Source organism: Diadema antillarum, unplaced genomic scaffold, assembly GCF_040938485.1.
Source record: "Diadema antillarum isolate AM-2024a unplaced genomic scaffold, OU_Dant_1.0 seq00001569_RagTag, whole genome shotgun sequence".
NCBI classification, from domain to species: domain Eukaryota; kingdom Metazoa; phylum Echinodermata; class Echinoidea; order Diadematoida; family Diadematidae; genus Diadema; species Diadema antillarum.
In genome coordinates, this window is record NW_027272290.1 from 99,134 (window position 1) to 115,411 (window position 16,278).

The following is a 16,278-nucleotide window of genomic DNA, read 5'->3' on the forward strand; positions in this document are numbered from 1 at the left end:
TAAAACACAAGTTACAACAGAAGTTACAACAGAAGTTACAACAGAGATAAAACGGTGTTCAGAATACCGATTTGTTACAACAGACTTACAACAGAGATAAAACGGTCTCAGAATACCACCCCGGGACCATGGACCTTTAAGTTAGAGGCTCAGGATGAGTCAATCATACTTCAAAAATTGCTGGTAGAACCAGAAATAATGATATCGACAGATGGAAAAAGCAAGCAAATTTTGTGATATGCAGACATTCTTACTGCAATGGAAGAAATCACTGGAACCGAACTTTTGTTGAATCAGTTGATCATGATAGAGGATTGTGAAAGTTCCCTCTTTATATCACAAAAAAATACACATTTGAATTCATACTGCGCCTGAATAGATGCTAATTAAGACAGTCCATTGTCACACTACTGAACTCTTTTTCAATAAAATATTATATGAGTAGTGACACAAAACTACAATAGGAAAATAAAAACCCCTCTTTGCAATGCATGCTATTAAAGCCAAGAACGTCCTATGGCAGCAACAGGAATTGAAGGTCTTTTGTAGGTAGGGTAGTCTGTTTGATCTTCCTATTGCCTGGTTTGTGAGTCTAGCTAAATGTTTTTCCAGACCCATGCTCCTGAAAATACCATGTTCATTTATCAACAAATTTTGGAGTGGTATATCCATTTATAGTCACTATCAGCAACTGGTTTTAAATGTTAGCTAAATGTATGAATGATACTTTATGAAGACTTGTTGGGAAGAAATCCACTTTTTTTTTTTTACTTGAATGTGTATGGGGCGATATATGCGGCATGGTGTGACATAAGTACTTGCCCGATTGCCCCAGGCAAGAGAAAAATAAAAGTCGGGTAAGTGTTTTGGAACAATGAGGAAAAATGCTTGCCCAAATGTCACAAGCAAAGAGTTTTGAATCCACCTTTTTTTTTCACATCCCTCCTCCCCATACAAACCTACAAAATCAACCATACAGAAGCCCTATGATAATCACGTGACTGTTTAGTGATGCAAGCAGCTCCCCAACACATACTAGTAGTATGTGAAAAACCCCAGTGCAATGCAATGCCTTCTCTCGATCAACCAAGTCTGTTATTCCAATGTATTTAAGTGTGCGAATCAATGTGTTCTGTTTATTCAAATGATTGTGTTTTATCAAGGACCTTAACTCACAAGCTCTCATTTTCTTATCTTTTTGAATTTTTTTTGTTTTGTTTTTTCTTTTTTTTTTGTTTCTTAATCTTTATTTATGTATTTATTTATTTATTTTATTATTATTATTATTATTATTATTATTTTTTTTTTTTGGGGGGGGGGATGACAAGTATTTTGCAACAATATGAAAATCTGCTTGCCCGGCCGACAAGGGGTTTAAAATAGTTCTGTTGCATCCTGTACACTATGCCTATATATTGAAAATGGTGTAATACGATTATACCACGAATATCATTTGGGTTCCCATTCAGCCTATGTTTACTTATAGATGCTATCTTAGGCTGCGAGAAATGGGGGGACATTATCATTAGCATTTTGTTATGATTTGGTTTGGCATGAAAGCAAAAACAACATTTGAATCACAAGGTTTAGGTTTTTACTGGCAAACTTTCCTTGTGATCATGTAAACAATGGTTTGAAGACACCAGCTATTTATGAACATCAATTAAGACATCTGGGTCTGATACATGTACTGTTTACACCTTATATTTTGCGAGTCTAAATTTTCGCAAATCGGGAATTCCTGACAATTTCGCGAGTTGTTAAATTAGCGATTGTGGAGTTCTGTGCTGAACGGAGAAGTGAACACGACTACGTCACATTTGCATCGGAATCAGAGTCAATATTTTCATGTGCCTTTAATTTCGCAAATAGCACCTGACTCGTGAAATTCGCGGAAATAAAAACCTCGTGAAATATTCGGCGTATACAGTATTTGTTCCAGAAAAGAGACCCATATCTATGCCGCACATGAGATTGACCGAAGCATTCAACAGTACTGCTGGGTTTGCTCTGAGGTTAGCTCTATTCCTCGTTGTGCTGAACAGTTTAGTCTGTTGGTGCTTGCTTCTGGTACCACATTGGGTTGAGGATCTGTCAGACAATGAGCATTAAACGTAGTTGTCTCTGAAGTGAGTATGATGCTTCTGGACAGAATTTTCTTCCATACCATATCACAATGACACTGTGCAATGAGCAATCGTATGTGTCTCCCTAGAAGTCTGACACTCTCCACCAGCACAGTGTCTTTCATCAACGCATATTTCATTAATTTTTTCAGATATCTATAGCCAGGGCATGACAGTAAGTTTTTACGTCACTTCCCCATGGGGCAATTTAAATCACTAAATTTTACATTCTTACATGCTTTAAAGAAACAAAGAATTTGCCCCCAATGGTACCAGCATATTATTGATTGATCTGATTTTCATATTAGAAGTCATAATTATCATCTATTTTCACATGCCAGACATGCAATTTTACTTGCCCCTGGCAAGGAGGGTAATGCTTATGATGTCAAGCCCAAGTATCATTACTGTATCAAATGTCATTACTGTAAAGTAGTTGTAAAGTAGTTGAAGTGGTACACATACACTCTGTAATTTTCCCTCTTCCCCCTACCCTTCCCCCTTTCTCTATCCCTTATTCTATCCAGAGTAGCTAAGTTTAGGGTCTCCATACCGTCAAGCCTCGGCTTATTTGGAGACCCTTCTGTTTAAGTTCCCTAAGCTGTTTGTATTTGTTTTATTTTGTACTAAAAACTGTGTGTCGATATACTGTTTGTCATAAATGACTTGTACACAATCATATCTGATGTAACGGAATTAAGCAGAAATAATTCAAATCAAATCAAAATCAAATCAAGTAGCACAGGACAAAATGTTCACAAATGTGCTCAGGAGAATGACACAATTATTTGTTTCTCTTTCACTTTATATGCTCAATGACCTGTTGACTATCACACAAGATAAAATTGCAAGACAATTATAGTCCACTCACACATTGGTGTCTGTGCTAAAGGGGGGCCGTAGCACGGAGGAATATCTAGGAGCTCCTTTCGCCGGATATACCGGATCGGGTTCAACCTTGATTGTTTCCTCTCTCGGAATGAAAGATGGGTGAACTGTAAAACCACCCTACGCAAAATGGTTGTGTTCATATGATGACTCTCGCAGTTCTTTCACATGATCTATGGACTGGAGAAATATTTACAGGGCATGGGACAGTCCAAATGGCCTGGGAATGTATCTGTTAACTTAAGGCAAAATCTCTTTCATTTTCTTTAATGCTATGAGTTCTTGAAACAGAACAGAACAGACCTTGCTTTCTACCACCCTGCATGAGCTAAGCTTTATTATATAGTTTCTAAATTCATGGAGTAAGTGTGTATGAGCTAGACACTTTGAAACCTCTAATAAAAGTGCAACACAGAATGAGCTTTCTTTCTCTGTAATTCAGGGGTAATGACATATGTACACATGATTTAGTTTGGTGGTTAAATCTCTGGTAATGACAGAAATGGATTCCAGGAATTTTATATCACATATATTTCTCATGTAGATCAGTCTTTTATTATGAATCTCAAGCATGCATAGACTCCTTGAGTTTTCAGTTGAGGTACTGATGTTTTGTAAACTTTCATATTCTCTTTATTGCTAGTTCTGAATGGCATCAAAGTTGAGGTTCATACTTCAGTTGAGGTACTAATGTTTTGTAAATTTTGATGTTTTCTTTTGTATATCTAGTTGTGGATGGCATATTTCAAAGTGGCCATGGAGCAGGCCATCCATGGCAAGGCAAGAGAAAAGTAAGTCATCATTTTGTTCATTCCACATCATTATCATTTAATGTCCATTTCACCCACTCTACGGGGTTGGATGTGTCATTATCTTCATTACCCTTCTGCTAGCAAAAGTGATCATACAAATGATTACTGAAAAAGCAGAAATTTCCGCAATGTCGAAATGTTCGCACATTTCACACAACCAGAAACTAGGGTGAAAATAAAAGCACATGAATATTTTTGCTTCCCGTTTGTTTCAGTAGTCAATGTCTTGATTTCGTGGAATTAAACACATGCAAAACTCAGTTTACCCGGCCGAGCACGAAAAATTACTAATGCGAAAATATCCACTTTTACAGTAGGTTAAATTGTCTATTATTGCAACTTTCTATTAGAGATGTCAGTTTTCAGTAGAAGATGTGTGATCTGAGGTTCTTATCGAAGACTTTTTAAATTTTTTTCCGTTGTTTTCCCCCCGGGTCATAGAATACAAGATTATTTTTTCAGATTCTGAGTGTTTTAGTGTTTGACCACTTGTCCACAGGTCATGGAAGATATTGCAGGACTTGAAGAACAAGAACACTGTGAGGGAAACTGTGATGGAAGATGAGTCGACCCACTCTGGCTCCAGCACCGGGTCGGGCAGCATCACTCAAGACCCGCAGACCTACGAGGACATCGAGATGCCCCTCTACGACGACACGGCCAGCCCGACGACGCTGGATCATCCAAAAAGGCCGCTTCCGTCTTTGCCGTCGCCAGTGGACGAGTTTGTTTCGAGTAAGATGTGACTCATGTCATCCGTCTGTGTAGAAGATGGGCATTTTTTTTGTTTTGTTTTTGCTTTGTAAAATGAATACATGGATGCTTCTCTTGAAAAAGTCCTGTGATTCCAAGCTTCATGTAAATCTTTGTCATTTAACAACAGCAATTTCTGAGCTCGTTAAAACCAATGTACAGTGTATGGTTGCTGTTATCAAAAGTCGTATAATGTAAAATGTTCATCTAATTGCTCCGTCGAACAGAACAGCTGCAGCAGCAGCATATCAGCTGCAGAAAGCATTGATAGTTTCACTGATGCTTTGGTTTTGTCCCTTTGGTGTTTTTTCAAAGATGCACTTTTTACATATTTTGTCCCCCAAGGATGAATCAATATGTGTTTAATCAATTTCACTGGTCAACTTTGGCAAGCAAATTGACACAGACATAAGAATTTTGAAATTGTTGGCACAATTGTGTATTTAGAAGTTTTTAAATAATTTCGAGATATTGCATTGACTATTGTACAGCTGTATTTCTCTTTCCATTTGTGTCCCAGTAAATTAGATCTTTTCTATTCCTGGTAAACCCTATGTCATCTTGATACATTTGTGTCGCATGTTTTCATCTCTTCCTGTGCTCTCCTGCTATTTTCCGTCTTTTGTTATCTTGTGCTGTCTCCACCTGTCTGTCTCTGTCTCTCTGTACATGTCTGTTTTTTTCCCTCAAATTCATTTCTCTTGATTTGATCACCTCCTTGTTTTTTTGCTCGTCTCCATCTGTAATGTTTCTCTTTATCTTTATCTTTTCTTTTTTACCCGTCCCCTAGCTGCTGGTCTAAGGAGGCCGTCGGGCGGAGCCAGCTCCCGACCCATCCTCTCAAGATGTCCACCAGACTCCATGGAAGATGGTAAGGAAGGGTCTCTTATGTAACCTCTTACATTGTTTGGCCTTGAATTTATTTCCTATCCCCCTCTCTATGGCAATTGTAGTGATGATCAGGGTATCAAAATTGCTGTGAAGTGTGTTTCAGTGTATTTACAACTCCAGCAGAACGCTCACTGCACTTCATGTAGTTGCAGCATATCTGCACAAAGTGCAATATAAAGAAATACTCATGAACTTTCGCATCACGTAGAAACCACAAATGTGACCGAGATAAAAGGTTTTGCACGATCCGTTTATATGATCATTGATACAAGTTGGATGCAGTTTGTTACCACTTGCACCCAGCTCAACTTGAGCTGTGCAACCAATGAGTAACTTGTCTTTGTAAACTTATGATTTTAGCTCAACGTACACTCGTACAACACTTGCACAACAATTTCACAGAGTTAATCAGGACTTGCCTTCACGTTTACTCCAAGCTTGTGTGGTACTTACTAACCGCAGCTGGCAAGCACGACTTGTCTCGAAAATGAGAGTAGTTTTAAGTGAGGGGTTGAAAGTATCAAAGGGTTGCAGTTAGTATAACTACCAAATCAAGAAGTATCCTTGCTTATTGCCAAGATCTAGAGGCATGCAATTATGTTACATAAGATCACTTCAAACAGTGTAAGGCTTGGACATTGAATGAACGAAACTCTTTATTGCATCTATTTCCTGATATGTAGTCGTTCTGAATTTTTGCTGTCAGGAAGGTATAGCTCATGAGCAAGATATTTGCAAAGAAATCAAGAACTTTTCCCAGTGCACACGGTAGGATATGCAAGCAAAACAGAAATTCCTTTTAATAATGCACTGTGCTTAGACATTAGACATTGTGTTCATAACTCTGTGTCATGATACGTCCAAGAGAATGCCGACTGCAATTTTGATAGCATTACGAAGATGTCGTAAGCTGGCGAGAGAGACTAGCGCCATCAACATAAACCCTGCTGTGATCGTAACTATAATGTACACCCGTAGCATCTGGAGTTAGGGTGCATTTGGACCCTATCATGCAGCAGCAATCTGAAGGTGCCCTCTCTGCGTCATCATCGTCAATGTCATCATCATCATCATCGACATCGAACTCGTCTTCGTCATCAGGGTCCGTGAGGTCGCACTCGGCAAGGAACGCGCCTGGCTCGCCCAGCAGTAGGCCACGTTTTCCTGAACCCATGACCCTCACCAGTGAGTGTCGGAGTGACGTCGCACCCCCGGCGACCACTCCGGAGACGCATGCAGCCAACGACGATTATCTAGCACTCGGTTTGTTGAAATCTTGATGAGAGCACAAATGAAGCATCCTTTTCTGACTTTGTATCTATCATCTGATCATCGCAAGCTTCTTCATCATCATAGTTGTGATTAATATGGCATGATTACGAGTAGCCTTCATCTCCATCAACAACATCGCGTGATTTCCCTGTTTTAATATTTGCAGTGAGATTTCTTTAATTCTTAACTCTCCCTAACAACCATGTAGAAATGTGTGCAGCCAAGTGAATGAGTACTGTTTGTAATGTTTGTATGTTTATGTCTGTTGTTGATATCTTAACTACCTGGTATTATTATTTTTATCATCAACATCATAAATGTGATTATTGGTATTATCAATATCATGATTATCATAATTATGATTTATGGCCATCATTTTTGTCATTATAGTTTCACCATCATCATTTCTATTTTATTCCACAGATTTTGAATATCACAAAATGCAGTAAATTCAAACCCATATTGACGAAAAAAAAATTTGAAGAAGCATCACACAAACTTGAGCATGCTGGGCTACCTAGGTTTGTTGAAAGTCAAGCTATTGAATTTTGAGCCTGCAAATTTCCTCCTCTATTCCACCCAAGCACAATGAAAATTGATGAAAAGAAAGATGTGCAAGAAAGTGTGAAGAAATAAGATTAAAGAGTAGGAAATTATTTGGTTCATAAATGAAGAATCTTGTGTAAAAATGCAAGATTGTTTATTGACTAATAGTACAAATTCTGTGATGATTTAGTCAAATGGAATTGGTATTAGATTTGTGCCTGCGTGGAGCGTAAAAGTCAGTTGCTTCAAAAACAGACAGGTAGCATAAGGGTCATTGTAATATTGCAGACATGTCATTGTGAAATATACTTATTCTTTCTTTTGGTTGTCTCACTGTAACAATTTGTTGGAATGTTTCGGGTCTTTGCCGTGTGTGTTTTTCTCAGTCTGTATTAGCATGTATTTGTTTGTACTGAGAATGTTATGGAAGAGTCTTACAAACATTTGAGATTATTTAAAAACAAAAATGAATTGTTCATTGTAATGCTTTAGAATAGACCAAGTCACAATTACATTTTTTTCTTCACTTCCTTTTTAATTATTTGATATTCACCGGTGGATGCGTGGTTTTCGTTCGTTCGTTGCTCAGATTGTGTGTAGTGAGGATATCATGCCGTTGCCTGCCTATGTTTTTTTTTTTTTTTCATATAATTATATACCAGATGCTTTATTGAGCAGAAAGAATGATGTAATCATGCCTGTAAGTCGTTCTGTTTTAATTTTGTTTTGTTCAGAAATGTGTTTTCTGCTCTGTGCAATTTGATACGTATGGTACCACAAGGTATATTTTAGGTGATGTCTACAACTTCTGTAGTGTTGCATAATGCACTTGAGAGGAATACAGTTTCTCTCAATTCTACCGTCAAATGTTGCTCTGGATGATTTTGTTACTAGCACTATGAAAGCCGTTTGTTAAAAGTCAGCTGATAACATTTATTATACAAGCTTTAGAAACATCAGAAAGACAATTTACTCATCACTTATAATTATTTCTTTCATGCATGGTTTTGATCACCACACACCGGAGCACCGCTTACAAATTTTCTGTGCTCTCGAAAGGGTCAAGATGCTATTGTTTGAGAAAACTCTGCAAGGATGTTAGAAAGTGAACACATCATTTTCTTTCCACTCTCAAAGAAAGCCTCTAATAAATGCTCCACTCCTATACCATTGTAAAGACTATCGTGACAGCCTTTCCCTTTCCTTCTCTTGGTTCTGTGGGCTCCTCTTCACTTTTTCATCTGCTTTTTAATAATTGCCCGAGACTCTGATATATATTATATTTGTCTGCCTACTTGATCCATACAATGGGTACTAACGATTCTGACCATGACATAAAGTGTTGTAATGAATTGCATTTGCAACTAGTACTTAACAGACCTCATTATGGCGTAGATATCATGCCTAGATGATGACTTTGCAAAAATAGAGGCTGATCAAAGAGACCAATTTTGGCTCACGCAAGAATTGAAGCCACGCCAAGAATAGCCTGAAGTGAAACTCCAGTGCACTAATTAAATTTTCAGCAAACTCTCGTGACTGATTTTTCACAAACTCTGTGACAACTTACATCTTTCATAAAAGTTCAAGTCAATAGACTTCATCTTGTTTCTCCTCAAAACTAGGAGATAAACCAGTCTTGGCAATGTGACAGTGATTAACCTACCTTCCACCGAACTCCTGATTTGTTTGTTATATGGATTGTAACTCATTTGGAAACCTGTCAATTTTCTTGTTCACAATTCACAAGCCTCCATGCACTGATAAAAGCACACAGGATGCAAACTTTGTTCCAACTCTCATAGAGAAGGGTACACTATCGATATAGGAGTAAATTCATCTTTCAAATTCTAGTAGGTAAAGAGGAAATTCCATGGCTGTGATGCCACATGACCAGGATTGCTACTTGGGGATTTTGTTTCAACAATGCCCTGATTGTTACTTTACTGATGTAATAACCAATATATTTCCTATTCTTTTAGTAAAGATTATCCTTTAAAAATTACTGCACTGTTTCTCATAAATCATTACTTGTAATCAATGCAGCACTCACAACCTTGTTCAAGTATATTCTTCATAACAAGGCACACAGTTTGTTTATTTTTTTCATTTATGTATTCACCAGCCATATTCTATCATTCCACAAGCACAGCCAAAATCAATATCTCATTTTCTCACTTCAGAAATTGTTTTAGCACACCTATATATGCCTATAGAGATAAATCATTTTGTGTGTTGTTTTTAACTTTAAGACTAGATGTATGTTTTCTGTTCACATGACCCAACCTTTTGATAATCTAGGTGTGGAAAGAGAAATTGCCTTATGCATCTTGAATCTCAGAAAGCCTGCCGCCACATACCAGTAATCAGACCGGAGTCACACATACACGTATATCCTGATAAAACAGTTTACCAGGTTGAGAGTTCAGAAATGTAGTAATGAGTTCAAAATTACATCAAGTTTTACCTAAGGGACTACATATCGTAGCACACTTGTTGCCCATATATAATATACCACGGTGTAACATTCCTCCACACATGTAGCATTTAAAAGGAGTTTGTATTTGTTGGAGACATTTGATGAAAAAAATGGCCATTTAAGCAAAATCTGGTCTGAGAAATGTTGCCATAATATTATCCCATTAAAATAAAATTCAGTTTTCTGAGTCCTAATGAAACAAACAATGATTGCTGCATCTTGTTATCTCCGTTCTATGTATACTACGACTTGTCCGTACAGGTGAAAATTGAAAATTGAAATTGAATTGAAAACTGTTTTTATGCTTGTATGGCATTGGAGAGAGAAAAAAAAAAGTATCTTAAATCTAGGATTCAATTTTGTGTGAAAATTGATTTTTTAATTTTGTTTAAAAAAATGATAATAATCATATCTAATCATCTTTCAAGACAGCAACTACAGTTCATTCGAGTCGAAATCTTCATTCCATGTTTATGTAGGCAGTCTGGTGTCACTGCACTTCAGCTGTAGTCCTTTAAATTCATAATGAAAGTGGCTGTATCATCCATTTCCCCCCCCAAAAAAGGAAGAAATGAATGCCCAGAATCCTACATGCACCTTCTCATTTCAGTGTGGATGGTAATTTTGCCTGAACAGGCACACTGTTTGGTATTTCTCCATTTGAAGAGGCCATGCATGCATTTGTCTGATATGGTACCCTTTAATATCAAATTTGAAAAGTGGCTACCGGTACCTTACTCACTTCTGCAAACAGTGGGACAGATGCTATGACTCTGTCGTGAGCGGGACGATCCTTCCTCACAGAAGTTAACTGTCTCCCAGGAGCATCTTGTAAAATGAATCAAAATGAAACTCTATTTACTTGACTGATGTGCGCTAGCTCTCAAAGACATTGCCTTGCAAACAATGAAACTCCTCAAGTGGTTTTTCACTGATGCTCATGCATGTGTATTTGGAATAGCTATGCCTGTTTGGTGAAGAATAGAAATGATGTGCCATTTTGCATTGTCATGGCAGATTTTGACGAGGACTACGTCACCCCCGAGCCAGAGTGCTCGTCACCGCAGATGGGGCGACCTTTGCCCCCTCCCCCTGTCACAGCCCCGGAGCCGCTGTTACTGCTGAGCAAAGGTCTGCAGCAGGCCTTGGAGAATCGAGCGCGTACCCGCGACGTCCTACCGAAGTCTGCGAACAAGAGGATGATGACGAGGCAGGCATCGATCGATGAAAGCGTGGATGATGACAAACCAGGTTTAAGGTGTGTGTCAGATTCTTCCTATTCTTTTGACATCCCTGATCTTTCAATTGTTTGGAATAATCATATTATGATAATATTCGACCTTATAGATGTTAACCCCCCCCCCCCCCCCCATCCTCAAAAACAGTCCTCGGCCTGTGCTTCTTTTTTTTAGCAAAAGTCTCTGTTTGGATTAATTCTTGCCATGACATTAAATCCAATAGTCTTTTGACGAATATTCAAATATACCCTTTTGTTACGCAAAATTTGACTTGAGACTACATTGTACTTTCACTGTGACATAATGTCCGATAGGCCTCTTGTTACATTAGATTTTCCCCGTCCCTGGTATGATAAAGCTGGTCTGAAGGGCGTCAGTTTGTCCAGCAACAAGTGACAGAATGCAAATATGCCTCTTCTGAGTATGGCCGTACAAGTTGTATCTAACTATTGTATTTTTACATTTGTTCCATTCATAGTCAAGCTCATGATGTCTTTGTACTCAAAAGGATGATAAGTATACATCCATGTTTAACTACAATGTAGATATCACATGTCATTTTTATGCATGAGTTCATATTTAATGTATTTATTACTATCAATGTCTCTCTGTTATCTGTGTTGTCAGCAGAAGAGGACCCGAAGGCAAGAGCTTTAGAAAGAATATCACTGAGAGACCCCACCACCTGCCTGCCGAGGTAAATATCATACCTCTGGGTATGATGTAATATTCATCTGCATAAATGTATGTGACAGATAGCATACTCCAACAGACACCCAGTAATGAACATACAAGCTGACACGCTTTTGTGAAAAGTGAACCTGTTTTGTGCCTGTTTTGGTCCATTGACTGAATGTTAATGGCAGAGTTGATGTAAACTGCCTTTGTGAATGTGGGTCATGGTGTTCGGTTGGAAAAAGAGACATGTCACTCGTGTGATGTTTACCTGTTGAGGACGAGTCCCGAGTATACTCGGGCAAGTGTCTATGGGAAATGCGTGTTGTAGCAAAATCAGCCCATCCTCAACAGGTTAAGAGGCATTCATGCTTCATGCTTGGGTTTATGAGAGCCTTATTTAACAATGAGAGTATCATAATTGTATTGAAACTTGTCTGATTACATTCCTACATTGATTGTATAACTTGTCACATACCTGTACCGTATGTAATGCTGTTTTCTTTTGCATGTTAACCCATTGAGGACGGACTGATTTTGCTACAACACGCATTTCCCATAGACGCTTGCCGAGTATACTCGGGACTCGTCCTCAGTGGTTAATAGTAACTTTGCATAGTAATAGTATACAAATATTGACTGCTCATGAGGATGATGGTGGAAATTATCATTCCCAAGGTGCTTTTCATACCGACCCTTCTATCACCCCGAGGCGTTAGCCGAGGGGTGATGGAAGGGTCGGTATGAAAAAGCACCGAGGGAGTGATAATTTCCACCACCATCCGAATACAGAGCAGTTAATATTTGTTTTATATACCTCATCGTTTCAGACTTAACCAAGATCTAGTATAGGGCTTGGCAAATACGCAGTAAAACTGGTAGGCCTAGCCCTAAAATCAGGCCACAGCGCTCGCTTGCATGGTTTTCGTGCATTTCGTAGACTACCCAGTTCGCACGGTACTCACTCACGGTAAGTCACACGGCCTTCGGCGAGCTCCTGCATAAAATCTTGGCAGAAGATTACAGTATGTATCCAATTTCCTGTCGCTCGTGTTTTAATTCGATATTTCCAACATGCTGAAATTTGTCTCTGATTCGGGATCCTAAGAAATCCTAAAGACGAAGTGTACGATCTTTGATTCATCTCACGTCAAATCACGGAGGAGCGCTCGATCACCATGCCATGTTGAAACATGCCTGTTGTGCGCTAGTGCGATGATTATGTGCATAATAATATGTTGTATACGATGCGCGTAGTGAACGTCCTTTTGGCGGGAGGGGTTGCGGACACCACGCGCGAAGTCTAGTGTATTTGTTATATGTACAAAAGTCGCGGAGGGTTTACGAATTCTATCACGAGGGTTTTGACTTACTATCACGAGGGTTTTGCCTTTCTATCACGAGGGTTTTGCCTTTCTATCACTTATATGATAAGATAGACGGGACTACACCTTGTCACGTGATATTCTTTTGACCAATCAGTGATACGAATCTCACTCATGAGGTATATAATAATGTATATCATTAAATTTGTTTATGTGTGTGAAGTTTTTGCAGTGAACTGACTTAGAATGAGGTTAAAAAATCTATGGAGGCTGGTTCCTCAGATTGCTTCCAGCTCCAGCTTACCCCTCACCTGTTCTTTGCCCCCCCCCCCCCCCCACCCTAATTTTAGCAGGTGCCCATCAAGCCTTTGGTAACCTCCAAGCCATCTGATGCCAACAAGCCTGCCACCAGACCAAAACCAAAAATTGCTGCCAAGCCGCCTGTCACCAAGGTAATGGGAAGTTTCTCACATGTTCCTCGCTCCTTCATGCTCTTATTTCCATTCATTTTTTTGTCTCAATTTCATCTCACATGTCAAAAAGGATAAGTAGAGACACAAGAAGTAGCATACCTGACAAAGAAAATTCTTTTGACTCAAGGGTCCAGTTCTGGTCGAGGTGAGGATTTAGCTTTTAACGTTTTGTGAGATATTCAGAAACCACTCTATGAGATGTCAAAGAGCATGCAATTCTAAGGGGTATCAAAAGTTTATTTGATGAAAATTGGTTTTGAAATGGCTGAGATATCCAAACACAAGGTGAAACAAAGAGATCCTAATAAAAGGCGTGGCCTGTCGCCTTTTATTACTATCACTTTTTTTGATATCTCAGCCATTTGAAAACCAATTATTATCAGATTAATGTTGAATCCTTCTTAAAAATTATATGTTCTTTCATATTTCATAAGGGGTTTCTCATTATCTCACTTAGGAATGTTCAAAACATGAATCCCCACCTCAACCAGTACTGCACAGTCCCTTTAACACCTGTTGTCATATTTTCATTGTTTCACAGTCCCAATGGATTTGAAGTACACGTAAAGAAAATAATTTCTGTTAAAGCTTTTGAAGTACACGTAAAGAATATCATTTCTGTTCAAAGCTCCTGTGTTTGCCACTGCAATAAAAGTTACCATAATAGATTCTGTCCGTCCACCCACTAGCCTAAACCGCTGAGTGCTCCCGTGCCGGTTCCTCTCCTACCGGATGCAGCGGATATCCAGTCCTCAGACAAGGCATACACGGAAAGGTATGTTTGCTTTTTCTTGTTTGTATATGTATTTTTCAATTTTAATTTTTGATAAGAAACACTGCAGTCTCATGGTTGAATAATAGTGTCACTGATGCATGAGTGGTACTGTGCTCTAAAAAGCAAAATGCAGCTCAATGTTCAGGTTGATTGAGATATCTAACAGACTAGTAAAAGGTTCATGAGAATCAGACGTAAAATGGGTGGAAAGTGATCAAATTCTAAAGATTGATATCATTTCATGTCATGTAGCGGTGATATATTGTTCACAGTTTGATACACAAACAGACAGAATTTTGAGGCCCATCTGATCACAGGGCATTATGTGATATCAAAGATAATTAAAGAACTGTCATAAGAATCTTCATTGTAATTACAGTAAGAGTATATATTTGACACTACTCAAACCATGCCTGCACCTCAAATCTGTGAATGGCAATGGCAAATGAATTGTAAAGGATACACACTTCATATTTGTATTTCATGTAATTGTTGTTGATGCTGATATATATTCACATAAACTTGTATCATCACCTATAATTTATATATTATCTTAAACTTGTCCGATTGTCGTATATCTACTTAATCAAATTTTGTTATAATCAAAATAAGTAATCGTGATCTTTCTTTAGTCTAATTTGTCAGATTTTGCTAATGAGCTTTACTGTTTTTAAAGTGTATCGCAATCTATTTTATAATCGACTTGATTGTAACATAACTGTGTTAGTCTTTGGCGTTTTGCTATAACATTTTTAATCAAGTAAACTGAATGATTCACAATCTTCATCTTAATCTCTATCCCAACTATACAGGGTTGATAGCTATCCTTTTATTTTCTGTGTGAAGTAGACAGTCAAAGGTCATGGGTCAAAGGTCAAGGTCAACTCTTCATAATTTCACTTTTTCCCTCATATTTAAATGCAATACTTGCTCGATTTTTCTTGAAACTTGATCACCCAACAGAGATTCTCTGGGAAGTTTCTTGCCCAAAGGTCAAAGGTCAAGTGAAAATGCTAAATTTCATTTCTTTGTCCATATCTCGAATGTTGCTCAAGGTATCATCATGAAACGTAGTACATATCTGTACAGATGCATGTTCTACCTAACAGTGATTCTGTTGGGAATTTTAGGGTCATAGGGTCAAAGGTCCAGGGTCAAAGGCCAAGTTGAAATGTAAAAATTTTACCATTTGATAGTAAAATTACACTTTTTCTCCATACCTTGAAAGTTAATAAATGAATAGACTTATAACAAAAAGACTCAAAAGTGAAGTAAAAATCCTAAAATCCACAACTACCTGGGCTTTTTAGCCAGTATAGCCATACATCCAATTAAACCTATTTCAAGGAAAGTGAACATTCAACATGTTTGTGACAAACCTGTCATTTCAATATTTTGCCAATTATGTGAAACTCATGACACATTGTCAAGACATGGTAGTATAGACGTGGAATATTACGAGAACCATGCATTAAGGCGGAGGCATACCAGTCGCCATAGCGACATTTCTAGTTATTTCTGAATTTCATGTTCGCCAGTAGTGTTTTATGGTCTCATGTCCCTTTTTGTCCTCCAGTCTTCTTCGTAAATACCGCATGGATGGAATGTACCTCATTCGCCTTGGATCGGAGCAAGGGCAGGTTGGTGTATTCTGCTCTTTACTTTCTAGATAGAGATTGGACATTGTTATGATGTCTCAGAGCACAGGTTTAGTGGGAATTGGTAAATAAAATGTGATCCTTTAACCCTAAAAAGGCCGGGGAGGGGTTGAATCAACCCCCCCACCCTTGACATTTTTCGCGATTACTCCGCCGCGCGAAAATTTTTGATGGCGCCGTTCGCTGACTTTTTACTTTCAAGTCTCACGCATCTTTAGACACCATTTTCGCGAAAATCACGCATACCATTACGACACTGCACGCCCTTTTAAACATGCCTGTCAGACCGAAAATGGCTCAAAAATGTGATTTTGTGTACAAAGTCCATGCAAATGGAGTTTTCTCTTCTTATAAAGATACAATTATT

At 38.3% G+C, this 16,278-nt stretch overlaps 1 protein-coding gene across 1 annotated transcript in view; it reads left to right on the top strand.

Moving 5' to 3' along the window:
* The window catches only part of LOC139710801 (SH3 domain-binding protein 2-like), a 61,522-nt gene that overhangs the window by 37,367 nt on the left and 7,877 nt on the right, over window positions 1-16,278 (top strand). The window contains exons 6-14 of the mRNA XM_071622708.1: window positions 3,744-3,805; window positions 4,326-4,561; window positions 5,370-5,450; window positions 6,449-6,733; window positions 10,785-11,025; window positions 11,636-11,702; window positions 13,356-13,457; window positions 14,168-14,253; window positions 15,830-15,893. Of these exons, the coding sequence (XP_071478809.1) occupies window positions 3,744-3,805; window positions 4,326-4,561; window positions 5,370-5,450; window positions 6,449-6,733; window positions 10,785-11,025; window positions 11,636-11,702; window positions 13,356-13,457; window positions 14,168-14,253; window positions 15,830-15,893 (1,224 nt within the window). The remainder of the gene's footprint in view (window positions 1-3,743; window positions 3,806-4,325; window positions 4,562-5,369; window positions 5,451-6,448; window positions 6,734-10,784; window positions 11,026-11,635; window positions 11,703-13,355; window positions 13,458-14,167; window positions 14,254-15,829; window positions 15,894-16,278) is intronic.